Genomic DNA, 19,697 nt, shown 5'->3' on the forward strand with positions numbered 1-19,697 from the left:
GTGGAAGCTATAAGGAGCTCAGGATTGTTAGAGCGTGAAGGGCAAGGGCGATGCAATGAGAGAGGAGCCTGCGGGCATGGTGTGACATTGTGGGAACATGGATTTTGTCTGGGGGAGGGGGAGAGCAAATGAAGGTACATAGCCCAATGATCCCGATCCCCACTGGACACATTCTGAAGTCCACCTTCTGGGTTATCACTCTTATTGAAAGGTTTTAAAGAAGAGAAAAAAAAACAAATTAAGCACAGATAGATGATGGAGTAAAGTTATTATTAATTTTGAGATGATTGAATATTGATAAAATGCCTTTTTTAATGCATTGTGTTGAGTGTTTTCCCTGGCTTACCTAACTTAGTTCTCACAACAAACCTACAAGGCAGTGTTTTTATTATTCCCGTTTTACAGAACAAGTGACTGAGGCTCAAAGAAGTAAAATAATGTGCCCAGAAGCACTGGGAGGTGGTGCATCTGGGACCCAGAGCAAGGCCAGCGGCTTCCATAGTAACACACACATTCTTTTTTAAAAAATATATATTTTATTGATTTTTTTACAGAGAGAAAGGGAGAGAGATAGAGAGTTAGAAACATCAATCAGCTGCCTCTTGCACACCCCCTACTGGGGATGTGGCCGCAACCAAGATACATGCCCTTGACCGGAATCGAACCTGTGACCTTTGAGTCCGCAAGTCGACACTCTATCCACTGAGCCAAACCGGTTTTGGCAACACACACATTCTTCATTCCTAATCTGGATGGGGAGGGGCAGATAGGAACTACTTTATTTTGCAAAAGGATCAGGCATTTTAGGAGTGGAACAGGAGACCTCAGAGATGGGTTGCTGCCTCTGCTGGATGGCTTGAAGGGTTCGAGTGAGGCCGGACTTAAACATTCCTGTGCAAATCCCCTCTCTGCATCTCATTTCCTGTCGGAGGTGTGAGGAAGGACAAGTGGAACAACACTGTGAGATGCTCCTTCACACCCGGGCTGCTCCACATAAGGACTTGGTGCCCATTAGTGCTCGTCAACGCCTAGTCTATCCGCCCCAGGTGCATCAGGACCTGCTGCCCTAGGACTGTGGTCAGCAAACTGTGGCTCACGAGCCACATGCAGCTCTTTGGCCCCTTGAGTGTGGCTCTTCCACAAAATATCACGGCCTGGGCGAGTCTATGTTGAAGAAGTGGCGCTAGAAGTTTAAGTTTAAAAAATGTGACTCTCCAAAGAGATTTCAATCATTGTCCTGTTGATACTTGGCTCTGTTGACGAATGAGTTTGCCGACCACTGGGCTAGGAGACCTCAGGAGAAAAGTTGAATAGTCTCTGCCAGGGCAAACAAGGCTACTCAGAAAGGAGAAGCCCCACTGCAAATGCTTTACCCCACAACCTGCCCCTGAGCGCCTTTTAGCACCAAATCCTGTGCCTTTGGAATGACCTTGCTCTCCTGGCCACCAGTCTTTGCTTTAGAGTTCCCTTATGTTGACACCAGAGAGAACCCACGTCCCATGCGCATGGCACACACTGCACCTGTTCACTCACTGCATCATTGAGATGCCGGGGAAACCTCACAGCCTCCTGTCAGAGATCCTCTCAGTGCAATCGATTTCCTCGGTTTCCCCGTGGTTAGGGCTGCTCAGAACCGAGCACTGTGACGTTTGACCCTTTGGCAAACTTCCATTTTAGGGGGTTTGGTCTCTGTCACTTTTGGTCTTCAATCTTTTTGTAAAATAAAGTAGCTCCTACCTGCCCCTCCCCATCCAAATTAGGAATGAAGAATATGTATATCATTAGGAAGTCTTTAAAAATTGTAAAGCAACCAACATATTTATTTGTTAACATGATGGGCTTAAACCTTTCTTAAAATGACTGGCAAAACTGGAAGAACCTAAGCTGCTATTATAAAGAACAAATTGAACCCAATGGAAAGCCAGTAACAGATTAAAATCAAGGAGAGAGCTGTTTCTGTACTGACATGGAAAGAATTTCAAGATATTTATTGCATGAAAAAAACATGTCTCTGATCTATAGACATGGATTGATAAATCTATGGCTAAGAGCACAAAAACTAGTCACACATGATCATGGAACTGTATCTGTGAAAACACAGCAGCCTTACGGGAGGGGAGGGAAACCAGGATCCCAGGGGTGGTGGGCCCGAGGGCTGGGGCTGCACAAGGGACTTACCACAATCCCATTGTTACTGGGACAATATAGTCATCTGTTATTTCTGTGATCACAACGAGATAACGGCATGTCCTCTCACACAACTACTTTGAGTGCATTAACTGCACAGGGTTTTTGTCCCGAGAATCTTCTCTCTTTTCATTTTTATTGATTTTTTTCTTCTGATTACAAAAGCAATGCTGTTCCTTCTATAAAACCCAAACACCAAAGATATAGACAACACAGGAAGTACCCATGCTCATCGTCCTACTCCTGCTCAACTATGGAGCCATCTTTGATAATTGGGTGTATAGATCTCCTAAGTTTTATCTACACAAATGGTTTCATACACCCTCTGGGTTTCCCAAGATTTTTATCATATCAAAGCCATCGAGGTGGGAGGAAAAGGATTATGTTAAGACTAACTCAGTAACACCTGCAAGAAGACCCTCACCTGACTTTATTTTTCCTCTTCAATATCAAAGCGAACCTGGAACTTAATCGGAACTTTACAAAGCAATTTCAGATAAAAGGAAGGTGCTTGGCTATTACTGTCAAGTCACCTGACAGCACTTAGGAATTGATCAGAAAAATGTGTCTGCAAATTGACAGATAAGAAGACAGGCCTTCCACACATTACATGCATGAAAGAGTGAATGCGGGTGTGGAAGGCTGGCGTGAGCATTTTGGTCTCTCCGGGGGGTCTCAGGACCAGTGCCCTGCAGTTACCAAGGAATGGCTGTAGGTAGTTAGGTTTGGGTGAGTCAGAAGTTTACTATGTGGATTTTTTACTGTGTGAGTGGTCAGTGTCCCTAAATCCCACATTGTTCAGGAATCACACACACACACACACACACACACACACACACACATCCATAGAGCAATTGAGTGAGTTTTTATAATGTTAATTTAATTTAGGCAAAGAATTTTCATTTATTCTAGGAATATCTTTTTTTTTTTTTTTTTTTAAGTGATGATATAAGCCATGTTGGTTGGGTTGTTATTTTGGTTGTTAGTTTGGCTTCATTCTTCCTTGGCAAATACAAAGTTGAGCCCTCTAGCTGGTATTTTAGTCACTGTCCCATGGACTCTATTAATCTGGAAACTGCCAGGCCTAGTGGGCGAAGGACTCCATCCTGGCCCGGAAGCTGTAGGGGTCTCAGAGGAGGGGCCTGGGCACCCCTGACTGGCCACACCTCTTCAGTTTTTCTTTTGCAAAATTAGCAGCACTGAAGCAGCCAACAGCCAGGAACCATAGGCTCCTCAGAATTATCCAGGGAAGGCTGTGGGTGCCCTTGGAGTTCTGAAGGTGGCATCTGTGCCTATTTGAGAGGCTTGGCAAGACCCTGGAGATCAGATCCAGACTGGAAGCACCAGAGCCGGTTCTGAGTCTCTTCTCCTTGTCTGACGCTTGCTTTTTACTGGGAGAGGGGCTAAGTACAAACTACACGTCCTTTTATCTATGCTTTTAAGTGCATTCATTTGTTACTGACACACAACGGCCTAACTCCTGATGGGATTAGGAGACCAGCACCGTGCTGTACAGCCCGGCTATACAGGGCCTCCATGGCGCTGCTGGCACCTCAGCTCTCCTTTCTCTACAACTCCCCTCCCCTGAGCTTGGACCCCACCCCATAAGGAGGGCCTCTTACCTACAATGCATAGACCCATGCTCCTGGGGCTCCAGGTCTAGAAGGCATCTCAGGGTCATTCAGTCTCACCCATCTATCCAAGGAAGCCAAAAGGGAGAGTCAGCCACCCTGGGTCACAGGTAAGAGAGGTGAAAGACTGGCACAGGTCCAAGTCCTCACCAGAGACAGGCCACGTTAACTCTGTGCCCCCTCCGCTGGGCCCTGCACTCAGTCTTCCCATGTTGATCCTCACAGACACGATACCACCAGTCCTATTCTTGTTCCCACTTTACAGATGAAGCAACTGAGGCTCAGAGGTTAAGCAACTTAACTAAAGACACGGGAAAGACATAGGCTGTCTCGGCTCTAACCCCAAGCAGTGTGACTCCTCTGCCAATGCTCTGGGCCCCTGTGCTACAACATTCAGTCAGTACCTGCTCAGTATTGAAGTCTGCACCTTTTCTTTGGGGCTTGATATGCTTTGAAGCTTTGTAAGAATCACGTGTTCAAGACTGTGAAGCCACCAAACAACTGTCCTGCTTCTAAGACAGCCCCAGTTCTTAAGGTGCCAGCAACCTCCATAGGAAGAGACTTAACATAGAGTTGAAAGAGTAGGAATCTCTAAATGATTTATGGTTTTAAGTGCTGGTGGTTGAGCTAAAGACTGCTAAAACCCATTAATTCAGAGGCTCGGCGAAAGAAGGAAGACAGCGCTGGGGGTAGGATTCCTAGGGGAACACAGAACACGCAGGTTGAATGCCCGCTCTTCGCCAGGCCTGTCCACGTGAGGGTGTTCAGATCAGAAAGCTAGTGCCCGGCAGCGCTGAGATACGGTGCTGAATCTGTCAAGGTCAATATCCAGGGTCTTCCCATGTCTCCACTCTACCTCCTAGCCCTTCAAACCCCTACTTAGGGTAACGCCTCGTTCCCCAGGAAGATAGCGGAGGTACAATGCAGAGGTGGGTCTCTGCCCCAGAGTGCGGACCCCCTGACCTTGCTTCCCTCCTTCCAAGCCGCTCTGGAGTGCTGACCCATCTGCTGACGGAGTCCTTTCCTCTCCCTCTGTCTCTCCCAGGAGCATCACTGTCTCCGCATCAAGATCCTGGGGGACTGCTACTACTGCGTCTCCGGGCTTCCCGAGCCCCGCCAGGACCACGCCCACTGCTGCGTGGAGATGGGCCTCAGCATGATCAAAACCATCAGGTAATTCGGGGTCTCCCTCATAACGCAGGCCTTCGAGGCGCCTGACAGGAGCGACAAACACTGCATCTATCCTTGGCGGTAGAGCGCATGCATGTTGAAAGGGAGCGCCCTGATTTGTTTCGTGAACGCTGCGTACCCATAGCTTCTCCCAGATGAACCTAGTCGTTCCGGGACATTCGATGTATACCTCACTTTCCATGGTCTGTGCAACAAATCCGCATTCCCAGCGTCCTCGTGGGGATACAGCGAGGGACGAGATGAGCGGAACGCTCGTCTTCAGGGAGGTTACGGAGCCGTGGGAGGGACGAGCACATAGGCAATTTCAAGATGGAACAATAAGTTCTGTGATGAAGCAAACCCAGGGTGCTTGGGAATAAAGAAGGAACAGCTCATTCAATCCTGGGCACTGGAGAAGGCTCTGCAGAGCAGAGTGTCCAAGCTGCCTCCTGAAACGTGAGCAGACATTAGCCAGATCCTGAGAGTGTCTGAGAGCCTGGAAGGCAGAACTGGCAGGTGCAGAGATCGGGATCTGGACCCTGGGGAGGAACCGGTGGCGGCAGGCGCACTGCCGGTGGGAGCAGCAAGGGGCTGCAAGGCCTTCTGGGCCATTGAGGGGCTGGACCTTATCTTCTGGCCAATAGGAAATCATTAAAGGGCCACCCCAGGGTGGGCCTCATGGGAGTGCAACAGCAGAACTCCCCAGAGTTCATTTTCAAGTTTTTTTCATTTTAGTTTTTCTTTTATATTCAGGTATTACTGACAATAAAATTGCACGTATTTGAAGGGTACAATGCGATGATTTGATATACGCATAACACTGAAATGACTATCACAATCAAGCTAATTAATATCCATTACTTCCCATGGCTGTCTTTTCCTCTTCTTTTTTTTAAGAGAATGCTAAGATCTACTCATCTACTCTGTTAACAAATTATCAGTATACACTGCAGTATGATTCAATATAATCACTCTGCCATACATCCAATTCCCAGAACTTATTTTTATCTTAGAACTGAAAGTTTGTACCTTGGATCAACATCTTCTCCCTTCCCCACCATCGTGCCCAGAAACCCCCTTCGCACTCTGCTTCTGTGAATGCAACCTTTAAAAAAAAAAAAAAAATCACATATCCAGTATTGTTTTTTCTCTATCTGGCTTATTTCACTTAGTGCAATGCCTTCCAGGTTCATCCATGTTGACACAGTAACGGGATTCCCTTCTTTTTAAGGCTGAGCAGTATTTCATCATGTATTTATTTGATGATCTAATCATCCACATCTTCTTTAGTTCTTCACACACAAACTTTCCATGGAACTTCTTGTGTTAAGCTTAAGCAATAGGTATGCTGCACAGATGGCACTGCGTGAGAAGTGAACAATGAGGGTCAGAATTCTTTAAGATAATTAGAGCATTGCCATTTATCTTTCTGGGGAGGATCTTGTCCCTCCTGGCCATTTTCTCTGATCCGCGGCCTCCTTTCTGAAGTTCTGGAGTGGGACAGTGAGAAATGGGATTTGGATGGGTTGAAATGACTCAGGGCTTTCTCTCATGGATACATAATAAAAAGTGCTGTTTTTACTCCTTTGGAATAAGACGATTCAGTGGGATACTTTTCAAGCTGCATGAGTCAGAGTCTATTAATACTCGAATATCTCCTTGATTATAATGGAGGGGACTTGAGGTCCAGCATTAATTCTTCCAGTGAACAACACGGCGTGGCGCAGGGGAAAAGCAAGACTCTGGGTCTGGGTGAGCTTTGGTTGCAACTGGTTCAGCCCTCTAGAGTTTCCACCCTCTGGGCAGGCCCTGTGCTCTTGGGAGAGCCTAGTAGGCAATATTTGCACACAAGTGTGTGTGGAAGAGAATCCCAGTGATGCCATTCTATCAGGTAATTACCATCTTAACCAACTATTACTTGCAAGGGATGCAATTTTTTATTCCGCCCAAAAGGCACTTACTTCTGCCAGAAAACTCCGCAAAAGCCGTAGAGTCTGGAACCATGTGTAGCGTTATACTGCATGGGTTGTAATGTAATGTCATTGTCAATAACCCATTTGATGACTGGTTTCCCCAGACCAGATGGCCACCTGAGTAATTGTCATCACAGATGAATCCCTGTGGGAGGTACTGTCCCCACCCTGTCAGGGTCTGTCCTTGTCCCTCTTTCTGGCCTTTCCTCAGAGTTAGCATCCCAACAGCAGTGCCAGCTGCAGATCGGCTGTAAGAGGCTGGTGCTTTGAACATGAGACGCATCAACATCTTGGCTCTCTGGATCCCGGCAGTTCTGGTAGTTTTTTCGCTGAAGGTGACATGATAATTCTGGCCCAAAAGCAAACCAACTCAAAGGGACCCAGGTTCCTTATTCACAGATCAGTCCAAATAGGTGAGAGAGATTCTCCGTCAATCACAGACAAGTGGGGACAGGTGCTAACATCAGAATGGCTGGATTGAGCTGCCATTGATGCTAATTCAAGCACCACACGTTTCAGAAGTGAGAGTCAAGACAAACAGGAGCACAAACTCGAGGGAGACCACTTTCCTGTCTGTCTTTTACTAGGTGTTGCTACTGTAGTCCTTTGAATGGAGAACCAGTAATTGCTTCTGGTGTCAAAATCTGGCATTTAGACCCAAAGGATCATTTATACCAAAGGATCATTATTAGGAGACCTCACATACATCTCTAATAAATTAGCAGAGCCAATACTGAAAGTGGAGAGAAAGTCCGCAAATGTCAGAATAGCAAGATAATGAGCCTTAGTCAAGCCTCAGATTGAATGTATTCCATTAAAAAACATGTGATTTTAGAAACATATTAGCCGGATGAATTACAAAAAAAAAAAAAAAGCAATGGCATGTAACTTCATTTCTAATGAAGCATTTAATGCTGTCTTATGCATGCCTATACATAAAATTAATTAAAATAGGCTTACATAATAGCTCCATGAAGCAGGCCGGTTCCTCTTCCCGTGCCCTGGTCTATTCTGGGGAGGCTCGATGGCCGAGAAGACACCACGTTAAAGGTGGGCTCCATTAGAAGCACTATCTTTGTGAATGATCTATAGAAGTCTTCCTTGGTGAGCTTAATGAAAATTGCAGAGCCCGGTGTTTTCAGTGCAGCCAGTAAAAGTCATAGGATGGCACCGGAATGCCAAGCAGGAACTGGCTTGTCCCCAGCTGGTAAACTGGAGCAAAGGTCTCAATCCCTGTGGCAGAGTGGCCTCCAAGCAACATGGCAGGACAAAGGATGAGAAACAGGAGCTATTTTGCTTTCCTCACTTACAAGAATGCCCAAGCTCTCTGCATGCCTCCTGGCATTCTTCCTTTTTCTTGCCCTCTTTCTTATTGCTCAACCTTTTTACTTTTTCTTCTCTCCATCGGCTCTCTTCCACAGCTTTCCTCCTCCTCCTCCTTTCTTCCTTCTTTCCTTCCTTCCTTCTTTCTTCATCTTCCTCTTCCCCTTCTTCCTCCTCCTCCTCCTCTTCTCTCCCTCTCCTCCTAAAACCCCTTTTCTTATTATTTCTGTAATGCTACTAACTGCAGCATCTGTAAGACCACATTACTCTTAAAAATACAGCATTTACAGCAATGTTTAGTCTATGGATAATTTCATTTTTTGCAAAAGAATCACAATAGTGAAGATTGAATATATCTAGTAATATTGATTGAATGTTCACCTTGTACCAGGCAGACACTGTACGAAATGATCTTCCTAACTCCCCTCACCTAACTCACAACAACCCTGTGAGAAAACTACTCATACTTCTCCAATTTTCAGAGGAGGAACGAGGCTCTGACAGGATAAATAACTTATGATGCACAGCTTGTAAGTAACTTCGTAAATGTCCAAAGGCAGGAAAACGGTGAGATTAATTTTGCATACTATAAGATAGGAAAATGCGTCACCATTAAGCATCATGGTTCGCATTAATATTTAACAGCATAAGAAAATGTTGTGCATTTAAAGAGTATGCATTGTAGAGTACACACACACACACACACACACACACACACACGTCATTTAGGGCAACCTCAGTTTTTTTAAGTACTGTATCTATTTTTACAGAAAGAGAGAAGGTCCTAAAACCCTGTGATGGGAAATAGTGGCTGGATCTTTACTCTCGCCTCCCCTCACTAGGCCACACTGTTTTTGGACAGGAGTCTACACCAGTCTTCCCATGATGTGTCCACCCCCAAAACAGGGCACTAACGCTGACTGTAGTACAGGCAGCAACGTGTCCACAGAGCACCAGCCCTTCCTTGCTGACCTTGAGGGGGTGATTTAACCTCTCTCTGTCCAGCTTCCTTAGTTCACCTCCATCACTAACTCCCTCCAGAAGGGTCAAGGGCACTGTTCCTCTCAGGCAGCTGAGGACCAATCACTCATTTCTCCCTACATCATAAACCAATTCAACCTTTTGAAGCAATTTATATCTAGGACCTGCCCAGTTGGTATGTCAAATGGGCTGGTAGAAGCTACTTCGATGCAACTAGAGCAAATGCAAGCACAGTTTTAGAAAGAAGGGGAGAGTGATCGGATTCATGGCTTCCACCTGTGTAATTGTTATGTAATTACAGTATAAGTTGGTATTGCTAACAAAGGTTAGGAGTAGCCACTACGTTTGTGTTCAAATTGTTCCAGGGGAAGTTCTTTAGACACATGATTTTGTAAAGCATGCTAACAATTCTGTGAAGGACAGCTCGCTCCCATCACCCCTGAGAAAACTGGGACTTGGACACTGATAATGCAGGTAGCCCAGTGACTACAGCTAGTAAGTGGAGAATTCCTGCCACCACTACCCCTGCCTCCCCCTCCACCCCACACACCAGGCTGCTTTGATGCAGATCCCGAGCCCCTTGGTGATGGTGAGTGCTTTGCACTGAGAAAGCCTATGGCAGCTGCTCCAGCTCCCACAACCAGCGAGTGGTAGGCCCAGCAGTGGAACTCCTCTCTCCACTCCCAAAGCTCAGGAGCTGGGTGTTCTCCACCCCACAGTCCTGCATGCTACTCTGCTGAGGTCTGCCTCCTGTTTGTCCAGGTATTTCACAGTGGAGAGAGTCTAACAGACAGACCAAGCGCGGCTACTAGAGTATTCCTCCTGTCACTGCTCCAGCACCTTCTGTGGATGGATTAATTAGCCAAAAAGAACCACTTAAAGCCCTGAAATTGAAAGCAAAAATTCTAAGGTTCTTTTTTAAAACTTTTTAAGATCTTTTTTAAAACTTCAGTTTTCTGTTTATTTTCAGAAAGAGTGGGAGGTGAGGAGGAAGAGGAAGAGGAGGAGGAGTGGAGGAGGAGCAGAGAGGAGGAGGAGGGGGAAGAAGGAGAAGAAGAAGGAGAGAACTTGATGCCAGAGACACTTCAATTGGTTGTCTCCCACATGAGCCCTGACCCAGGCCAGGGATTGAGCCTGCAACTGAGGTCCACGCCCTTGTCCTGTGACCCTTCGGTTGTGCGGGCTGACACTCTTACCACTGAGCACAACCAGCCAGGGCATAAGATCCTTCACCTCTGACCATATACCACGCATTCCTCTTTAACAGTTCAATGAAAAGGAATATGATCTTCAGTCTTTTGCTGGTTAGGTTTTGCATGATTGGTTCCAGCTTGATATAGAGTTTCACAAAAAGTATCATTATTATTATTATTATTATTAAGTGGGTTCCTTGTTTAAAAGAAATCTTTGAAGTGCAACACGAAAACCAGGAGGGCAAAGGTGCATTATTTGAAGGGGTCAGATGTGGAGGGTCACCCCTCTCCCCAAATGGCAGGTCCAGAGACACCTCTGGTTCCCTTAGAAGCATCTTGGGTCAACAGGGGACTGTGAAGCAAGCACGCCTTTGATCTGTGCCATCACTTCAGTGGCTGCCTAGAGCCCCTGCGCTCAGCGCTGTGCTAAGAGCTGGGCGTGTGGATGAAAGGTAGCTCCCTGCCCTCCAGCAGCTCCGAGGCCCCAGAGAAGAGAGAGAGGGCACGGGTTTCTAGTGCCGGCGATCTCCAGTCATTTCCTCTTTGTTTGTGCCGAGGAGGCACAGCTGGCGGCCCTGGAAGAACACAATTTGTAACGGCAGAATTCGCTGCCCTCTCATTTGGAAGATGCCCCCGGGTCCCCCCCTGGAGAACCTGGAACACGTGGTGCGCGTCGGTGGTCTGTGTGACCACCAGGTATGCCTCCCAGAGAGAACCAGCGTCTGTGAATTATTCATTACTTGTACATAGTTTCATTCCTGTCTTTTATGTAAGCCAAACCCCAGACATAACAGAAAGAAAGAAAGCAGACAAAGCCATAAAGGGGCTTTGTCTCTGATGCGTTTTCTTTTGCAGAAGAAAAAAAAAATTAAAATCTAGGTGTCTTTTCATTGAGATGTTCCAGTGCATTCCCTGTGCAATGTTAATTACCTAATGGCGCTGGCGTGGCGTGCTGTGTGCTCGTCCCTCCCATTTAGTCAGCAAAGCACTCCATTATCTCCCGTGGGACTCACAGGGGCTCTGTATGGGAAGCAATCAACTGGAGCTTTATTTACAACCGCTGAAACTCAAGGTCACATTAAACTGTACCCTGAGGATCACACACCACGTTGCAAAGAGCGTGAGGTTTACAAACACAACAGCCCCACGTTAGTCCTAGAATCCTATGTGACCACAATAAAATCCTGTGCCTTTCTGGGCTGCAGTTCCTTCATATATGAAAAGCAGCTAAGTAGTACTTAGTATGTGCCAGACATTATTCACAACTCTCCATACATGTTTATTCGCCTAATATGGCAAGGCTATTATTATTCCCATTTTATAGATAGAAGTGAAGTAACTTACTTGAGGTCCAACAGCTAATATATGGAAACACACGTTTTAAAGGATACTGATGAAATAAATAATAATTTTAAATATTTTAATTCAATTGCTGTACTAAAATCCTTCTGTTCTCTTGTTTAGTGAGAGCAATGGGTTTGCACATAATTTATTCTGTTTTAAGAATCTTAAAAGTTTGGGATACATTCATAGAAAGGTCAGGTTCCAGATTCAGTTTATTTCTATAGTACCTGTCTCTATTGGCTATCAGATCTAAAATTTCATAAAAACAGGGAGATCTAGGGGGCGCCCATGGACCACTGACTGTGTTTTTAAGTTAGTTATGCCTGAGTTCCGGTTAAGGCTTGTCATGAATTTGTTTCTCTGGGGTAGCTCTGAGTTTTGCTTGCAAACTCATTAGAAGGCAGTAGCTTTTTGATATTTTTAACAAATGGGCGCAACCCCCACCAACACATTTCATTTGGGAGATCTGAAAATGTATGAGTGAGTGTGCAGCTCTGAGTATTCTGATAGATGACATAACTCATGTTTGACAGGCAAGGAAATGGCAACATTTCCAAACTTCCTTGTTCAAAATCCTCTCTGCAGAGCACAGCTTTCTTGTGAAAAGCAATTACTTCCACCTTCTAAAACTGCCATCTTTAAACAAAATAAGCAAGTTGGGTTTTTCCCAAAATGTTTGCTAGAGAGAATATTAATAGCAACCTATTATCACAGAAAAGCAACAAATATGGGACACTTGTGGTTTTTCTTTTTCAACAAAAAAATGGATAAATCATCTTTAATTTTAACAACTATTAAGCATTTTGAAGTAAAATAACAATTGAATTTCTACGTGGGGCTGAAAATTTTTCTAGTTGTTGTATTTCAAAGTATTGTGTCCTAAGAGTTGAATTTTCCCTACATAAATGAGGTCATTTAACTCATAAGCTGAAATGGTTGGAAATACTCTGAAAGCAGAGGAGGACTGTGTGTGCCCAGAGGCAACCTCTCTGATGACAGAACTCTTCCTCTTCTCTCAAGATGCCTCCTCCATGCTCAGAGTCAGAGGACAAGCCAGCATGGGCCCTGTCGGGTTGCTAAGGCCAACCCAGGTTATCAAATTACAGTGCAGCTTTTCCAGATAATAAACAAATGGGAGTTTCAATGTTGTCTTCCTTGCCCCAGCAGGTGGCTCCGCTCAGCCCAGGAACGTGAGTGCTCTGGTCTGGGACCTCTGAGGAGGCGGCCGGGAAGGAGTTTTTAACAAGGGAGGGATGGTGTGAAAAGGTCCTTGGGATAATCGTGTAGAACGTGGGCCCACTCTGGCCTTACATGTGTATCTCTCCATTCACCTATGTCAACAGGTATGTGCGGTCAAGGACGAAGCATGACGTGGACATGCGAATCGGGATCCACTCGGGCTCAGTGCTGTGTGGTGTGTTGGGCCTTCGGAAGTGGCAGTTTGACGTCTGGTCCTGGGACGTGGATATTGCGAACAAACTTGAATCTGGAGGGATCCCTGGGTAAGCCAGAGCAAAGCCCTTGCCCTCCTAACCCTGGTCATTTGCCCGCTTTGTGGAAGCGGGTTCCCCATGTGCAGAATTCAGGGGTCTAAGAAGCTATTATCTGGAAAAAGATAGAACCCTTCATGGCCTGAGATTTTGGGGTTTATATTTTTCTTTTAAACCCAAATGCCTTTTTACATGTCTGGTTATTTCCCATCCCTATCTATCTACCTATCTATCTATCTATCTCTATCTATCTATCTATCTATCTATCTATCTATCTATCTATCTATCTATAAACTCAGCTTACTTTCCCTTTCAGTAAGTTTGCCCCTGATTCTGAACATGTATTAAGTACCTACTATGAACTAGCCAGTCTGCTAAATATCATTACTACATCACATCCTTTGATTTTACAACGCCCCACATAGTAAATATTATGAAGAGCCTCACCACACTTTGCTGCCTCCCATTTTTAATTCACCAGTCCACTTTGCTCAAGGATGACCTCTTATTATTAATCTCCAGGCCCTCAATGTGTCCCCAAGAGCCTGGCACAATGATTGGCACGTAGGAAGGAAAGAAAGGAAGGGAGGCACACAACTCCACTGTGTAATGGTTGAGAACCTGGACCCTGGAGTCGTGCAGAATTTAATTAGAATCCTTTCCCTGCCACAGACACCACCATGTAGCTCCACACAAATTCTTCAACCACTCTGAGCTTCCACTGGAGGAGGGGTGGTAAACCTTGGGTGGCTGGGCCCACCCTCAGACTTTCTGATCAATATGTCTGGGGCGGGACAAAGACTACGTCTTCCCTAAAGTGCCCAAGGGATGCTGATGGTGCTGGCGTTGGTACCCCACTTTGAGGACCACTGTTCTCGAGCTTAAGTTAAGTGAGAAAATGCATATCCAGTCCTTGATCCTGTGTCCAGTAAACACTCACTGTGGTTGTGTTTGTGGCGGTTACCATGTGACACAGATGTAGGATCTTACTTACAAGGACCGTGAAGTCCTTGTCTCCCTCCAGCACTGCTTGTGACCTCCCAGGGATGTGGCTCTGGGCCAGGTATCAGTAAAATGAGGGAGGTGGGTGCCTACCAAGAAGAGGGAAATTCTATGAGATGATCTAGGAAGCCAGTCATATCACAATAGCTTTGACTACAAGATACCGTGAGTTCAAAATAACGTGTTACCAAATGGTTAGACCTTACTGTCATAACTATAATTATGATATCCTGGCATTTAAAATTATCAGAAAATATGCCGAAACCGGTTTGGCTCAGTGGTAGAGCGTCAGTCTGCGGACTGAAAGGTCCCAGGTTCGATTCCGGTCAAGGGCATGTATGTTGGTTGCGGGCACATCCCTGGTAGGGGGTGTGCAAGAGGCAGCTAGTCGATGATTCTCTCTTATCATCGACGTTTCTAGCTCTCTATCCCTCTCTCCCTTCCTTTCTGTAAAAAAAAAAAAAAAAAAAAAAAAAAAAAAAAAAAAAAAAAAAAAAAAAAATAAAATTATCAGAAAATATCAGGTTTACCTGACAGTCAATATATGAGAATATTGCCTAACTCATTTCCGTAGATCAGTGGTCGGCAAACTCATTAGTAAACAGCGGCAAACTGCCGTAGATAAACGTAATCACCAGAATCTCGTCCGCACGGTCCTTACTCCAAAACCCCAGCTAGCAACCATGATCAAAGGACCCTCTAAAGCCCAGTTCCTATCAAAATGTGTAAGTGTAAATTACTAGAACTTGAGGATGTCTTTCTCTATGGAGAACATAATATTGATTCAGTATGTGCAAATGTTTTTCCTCCCTCACACTGATACAGGGCAATAAAACGCAGAACCCAGAGAAAATACCAAATGGGGGTTGGCATTTAACTTAAATATTTTAAGAGAACATCAGCCATCAGACTTTATAAAGATGATGCATGGAGCCAGTCATATCATAATAGCTTTGACTACTCTTCTGGAGGTTTCACTGTGCCTGAGAGAACGAGACAGCCTTCTAGCCCTAGCTCTGAGGTTGATCAGCAAGACGGGTCTGGGACACCCATTTCACAGAGGTCAAATGATCTTTCTCTTCCCCGAGGTCAATATTACTGAATACATACTGACAAAATCCGCCGTGGGAATATGCCGTGCTTACTCAGCATGTTTCTGGAGAAAGCTCCAATATCTTTACATGTTTCAGTTGAGGTGTTCTGACCCTATGCAAGGATGCAACTTTGGAAAAGGTGGAGAATGTGCTTTGCAGGATCAGAAATGCATCCTTGGTGGTTTCTGGGTGTTTTGCATATCATTTGCAGTAACTTATTCTATAAGCAGGAATCGAGCAGAATGGGTAAGAAGGAAGTAGAAATAGTACTAAAAGTACAATGTGCCTGTCAGTGGTTGACTATGGACTCATTCACCAAGAGTGGGTACTATTATTTTTCCCATTTTCATGGATGAGAAGATGGACATAGAAAGATTAAATAACTTGCCCAAGATCTATCAGTAGCAAGTAAGTGACAGAGCCAGGGTTTTGATCCCTCAATCTTGCCAGAGTTCCTGTATGTAACCATCATGCTAGGCTACCCACCTATAGCACCCTATGGCACTGTAAGGCGTCTGGGTGAATTAGACGAGCGCACAGAAAAACCCTCCCAGAATGATTCACCATGTGCAATTTCTACGTTCCAGTGTGAGCCCGAAGGCCCTTGATGTCATCTGTTCTTTTGTTAAAAAAAGAAACGTGACTCATGAGCTGCAGTAGCTGATGACTGTGGAGGAATGAGTCATTCCTTGTGCGTGGGGCAGGCCAGTGGCCAACCGGCACGTGGCCACGGCTCTGTTGTCAGCTCCCTGCCGTGCACACAGTTCAGGGAAAGTCGCTCTGTGGTCTGGTGAGGCCTGCCTTGGTTCTTATGAAGATTTTAGACGAGTTGAAGCAATGAGGCAAGATGACAAGAGAACTGTCACTGTTGCTGGGTGATTTTGGACAAAAATTGCCTTTGGGTTCAGAAACATTTATGGAACTTGTTTTCCCAATATAATCAACAGCCCTGAAAAAATGAAATCACTCGCTGGTGCTTTTTTCTGTGTCCATGAGTGTTTTCTGTTTTGCTTTTTGGCTCAATCTCTGTACCCAGCACCTAAACCCCACCCCCCCCCCGATCTGTCAACCTGCTCTATATCTATGAGTCTGTCTCTGTTTTGCTTGATAGTTCATTTTGTTCATTAGATTCCACATATGAGTGAAATCATATGGTACTTGTCTTTCACTGCCTGGCTTATTTCACTTAGCGTAATACTCTCCAGACCCATCTAGGCGGTCACAAAGGGCAAGATTTCCTTCTTTTTATGGCCCAGCAGCGTTCCACGGTGTAAATGTACCTCAGCGTTTTTATCCACTCACTACGGATGGGCACTTGAGCTTCCAAATCTTGGTTATTGTAAATAACCCTGCATCTATTCTTTCGAATCAGTGTTTCGGGTTTCTTTGCATAAATTCCCATAAGTGGAACTGCTGGGTCATAAGGCAGTTCCATTTTTAAGTTTTTAAGTACCTCCATGTTGCTTTCCACAGTGGCTGCACCAGTCTGCATTCCCAGCAACAGTGCGCAAGGGTTCCCTTTCTCCACATCCTTGCCAACACCTGTTATTTGTTGATCTGTTGATGGTAGCCATTCTGACAGGTGTGAGGTGGTATCTCACTGGTTTTAATTTGCAGTTCTCCGACGATGAGCGATATTGAGCATCTTTTCGTATGTCTACTGGCCATCCGCATGTCCTTTTTTGGCAAAGTGCCTATTCAGGTCCTCAGCCCATTTTTTAAAATAGATTGTTTTGTTTTTTGGTAAAAATCACTGATTCTTAAGGGTTGCTGAGACCAGGGTGACAGTCACAAGAAAAGCTGTAATAAGTGTGTATGTGCAGCGGCTCAGCAGGGCTGTGTTCACCAGAGGCTGCAGTGGCGAAGCCCTGCTTGTTGATTTTTGCTTGAATTTCTGTTTTCTTTTATTCTAATTTTGTCAGGGGGACCACATATTGTCCCTGAGGACATGACCTCAGTGTGCCCTGATGTTGGCTTTGCACAGGCCACGTCAGGGATGGATAATGACCTGCACTTTGTGTCCCCAGGAGGATTCACATTTCCAAGGCCACCCTCGACTGCCTCAACGGTGACTATGACGTGGAAGAGGGCCACGGGAAGGAGAGGAATGAGTTCTTGAGGAAGCATAACATAGAGACCTATTTAATCCAGCAGCCGGAGGACAGTCTGCTGTCACTGCCCGAAGACATTGTCAAGGAGGCAGTGAGCTCCTCGGACCAGAGGAACAGCGGGGCGACGTTCACGGAGGGCTCCTGGAGCCCCGAGCTGCCCTTCGACAACATTGTGGGCAAACAGAACGTAAGTCCTGGCTTCCTTCTTCTGGCTAGCCAAAGGCATGCTCAGGTGGCCCCACACCGGAGATAACTCATTCATCTTTAACCTTTTCTCTGCTGAGCAGCAAAACTGCAAATAATCAAACCTATCTCCTCCAGACAGAATTACCTTTTGTACACAATGTCAGGAAATGCATGAAATACCAGGGTGTACCCAACACCCTCTCCCTTTTTTTATTTTTTGACCTCACTCAAAATAAATGTCATGTGAAGCTGAATTGTAATTAAAAAAAAAAAAAAAAAAAAAAAAAAGACCCATGTTGGAAAAGAGAAACCTGATATTATTATACTAGCAACAGAAGTAGCTGAGCAGGCCCACGGGAAAGCCATTCCTTAGTCAACTGGCAGGCTAAGAGTTCTGAACTGCCCTCTGGGATTGAACATCAGAGGTCGCCATTGATTTGGGACAGGCAGCACCAGGTGATGCCCAAGGGGGAAGAGGGTGAGAGCGTTCCGGAGTAGCATGAAATTGCAAAGCCGCCTTTGTAATTCTATTCCTATTTGTTTTGAATTTGCTTCTTATCTGAAGGATGAAGCCAACAGAGTCAGTACATGAGTAAATCACCAATCATCCAAATATTTCTTAAATCATTTCTTCAACTACCAGGACTCTACTAAACCGAATGAGATGCTCAGACTCTGAGAGGCGCTAGAGGACTGAGGCTGGTCAAGGCAGAGAACCTAAGACATCCGAGACTCACCATCTCCCGTCCCCAGAATGCTTGCTCCGGCCTGGGCTCTAATACGGGTTTTCCCTTTCATCACCCAGGCCGATCACCTCTAGTTGAATTCATGTGAGTTAAGTGGAACCCCACCATCCTTTTCTAAAGAAACAAACCAAAAAAAAAAAAAAAAAAATATATATATATATATATATATATATATATATATATATATTCATATATATATATATATATATATTCATATATATATATATATATGAATGACCTCGTTCACTCAGTCATTGACTTATCAGATATGTATGAGACTGGGAAACGGTTTCTGACATGCCCCTATGCCAAGCAAAAGCTCAGAGCGCCGAGAACAAAATCAGTCCAACCGAGAGTGCCAGGAGCGCTCTGAGAACCTGACTGGGCTCACTGTCTCCATCCATGCACCTGGACTTCTCTCCTGAGCTGATAGAGAAGAAAAATCTGTCTGCTTAAAGCCATTTAAAAGGGAAAAGGTTCACGTGCTAAAAGTCTTCTGCATCGGACAGGTGGGCGGGCTAACCTCTGTCTCCATTCAATTCTGTGTGACGGGGCAAAGGAGTAATTCATGGGCCAGATTCCACTGGGAGACCCAGGGCAAGCCCAGGCCACATGCCTTGCAAAGGTCAACCCTTAGGTCCTTACCATTCTTCTGTGTTTCTTTTTCCCCAGAATTATTATGCCCAACCCAGTCATCACTGGTTCAGTGCCCACTTCCTCCCAACCCTCAACTGGTGTGCATGGTGCCACTGGTTATTACGTAAAACAATGAACTTATATGTCCTTCCTGGAGTGGGTGCCTTCCCAGCTGACAGCACCCTCTGCTTCCTCTGCCTATTGTTAGCTTGAGCCTGGAAGCTGGTTATTTAGGGAGGAATGCATGCTTCACCGTAAATACCTCAGTGACTCTGCCTCACATTCTCTAAATGCCTTTTTTTTTATTTTCTTTTTTTTTTCTTTTTTGGTCTTGCCATTTGAAAAACTTTTTCTATGTAAGCTGTTTGTGGAACCAGGGATAATTCTTAATTGTTCTAATCCTAGTTGTTCCCGGCCTTGCTGCTAATAATTGAGAACCAAGAGAGAGAGGTGGAGATACTTGGTCTTATTCTGTGACTGATGGATCTGGTAAAATTATACAGGAATATCGGAAATATTTCTTTGCTAATTTTCTTAAAAAAAAAAAAAATACTCGCCAATATCATCAAGTCATTATTATAAGGTATGTCATTGTTAGTCAGTAATCACCCCGTATATTTTATATGATGC

The 19,697-nt window shown here is 45.1% G+C and overlaps 1 protein-coding gene across 3 annotated transcripts in view; it reads left to right on the forward strand.

The window, feature by feature from the left end:
- ADCY8 (adenylate cyclase 8) overlaps positions 1-19,697 on the forward strand; it is a 131,304-nt gene that overhangs the window by 57,676 nt on the left and 53,931 nt on the right. For all 3 annotated transcript variants that reach the window (XM_036437545.2, XM_036437546.2, XM_036437547.2), the window contains exons 5-7: positions 4,864-4,991; positions 13,146-13,304; positions 17,416-17,686. In XM_036437545.2, coding sequence (XP_036293438.1) covers positions 4,864-4,991; positions 13,146-13,304; positions 17,416-17,686 — 558 coding nt within the window. The remainder of the gene's footprint in view (positions 1-4,863; positions 4,992-13,145; positions 13,305-17,415; positions 17,687-19,697) is intronic.

Source organism: Pipistrellus kuhlii, unplaced genomic scaffold (assembly GCF_014108245.1).
Source record: "Pipistrellus kuhlii isolate mPipKuh1 unplaced genomic scaffold, mPipKuh1.p scaffold_m20_p_14, whole genome shotgun sequence".
NCBI classification, from domain to species: Eukaryota; Metazoa; Chordata; class Mammalia; order Chiroptera; family Vespertilionidae; genus Pipistrellus; species Pipistrellus kuhlii.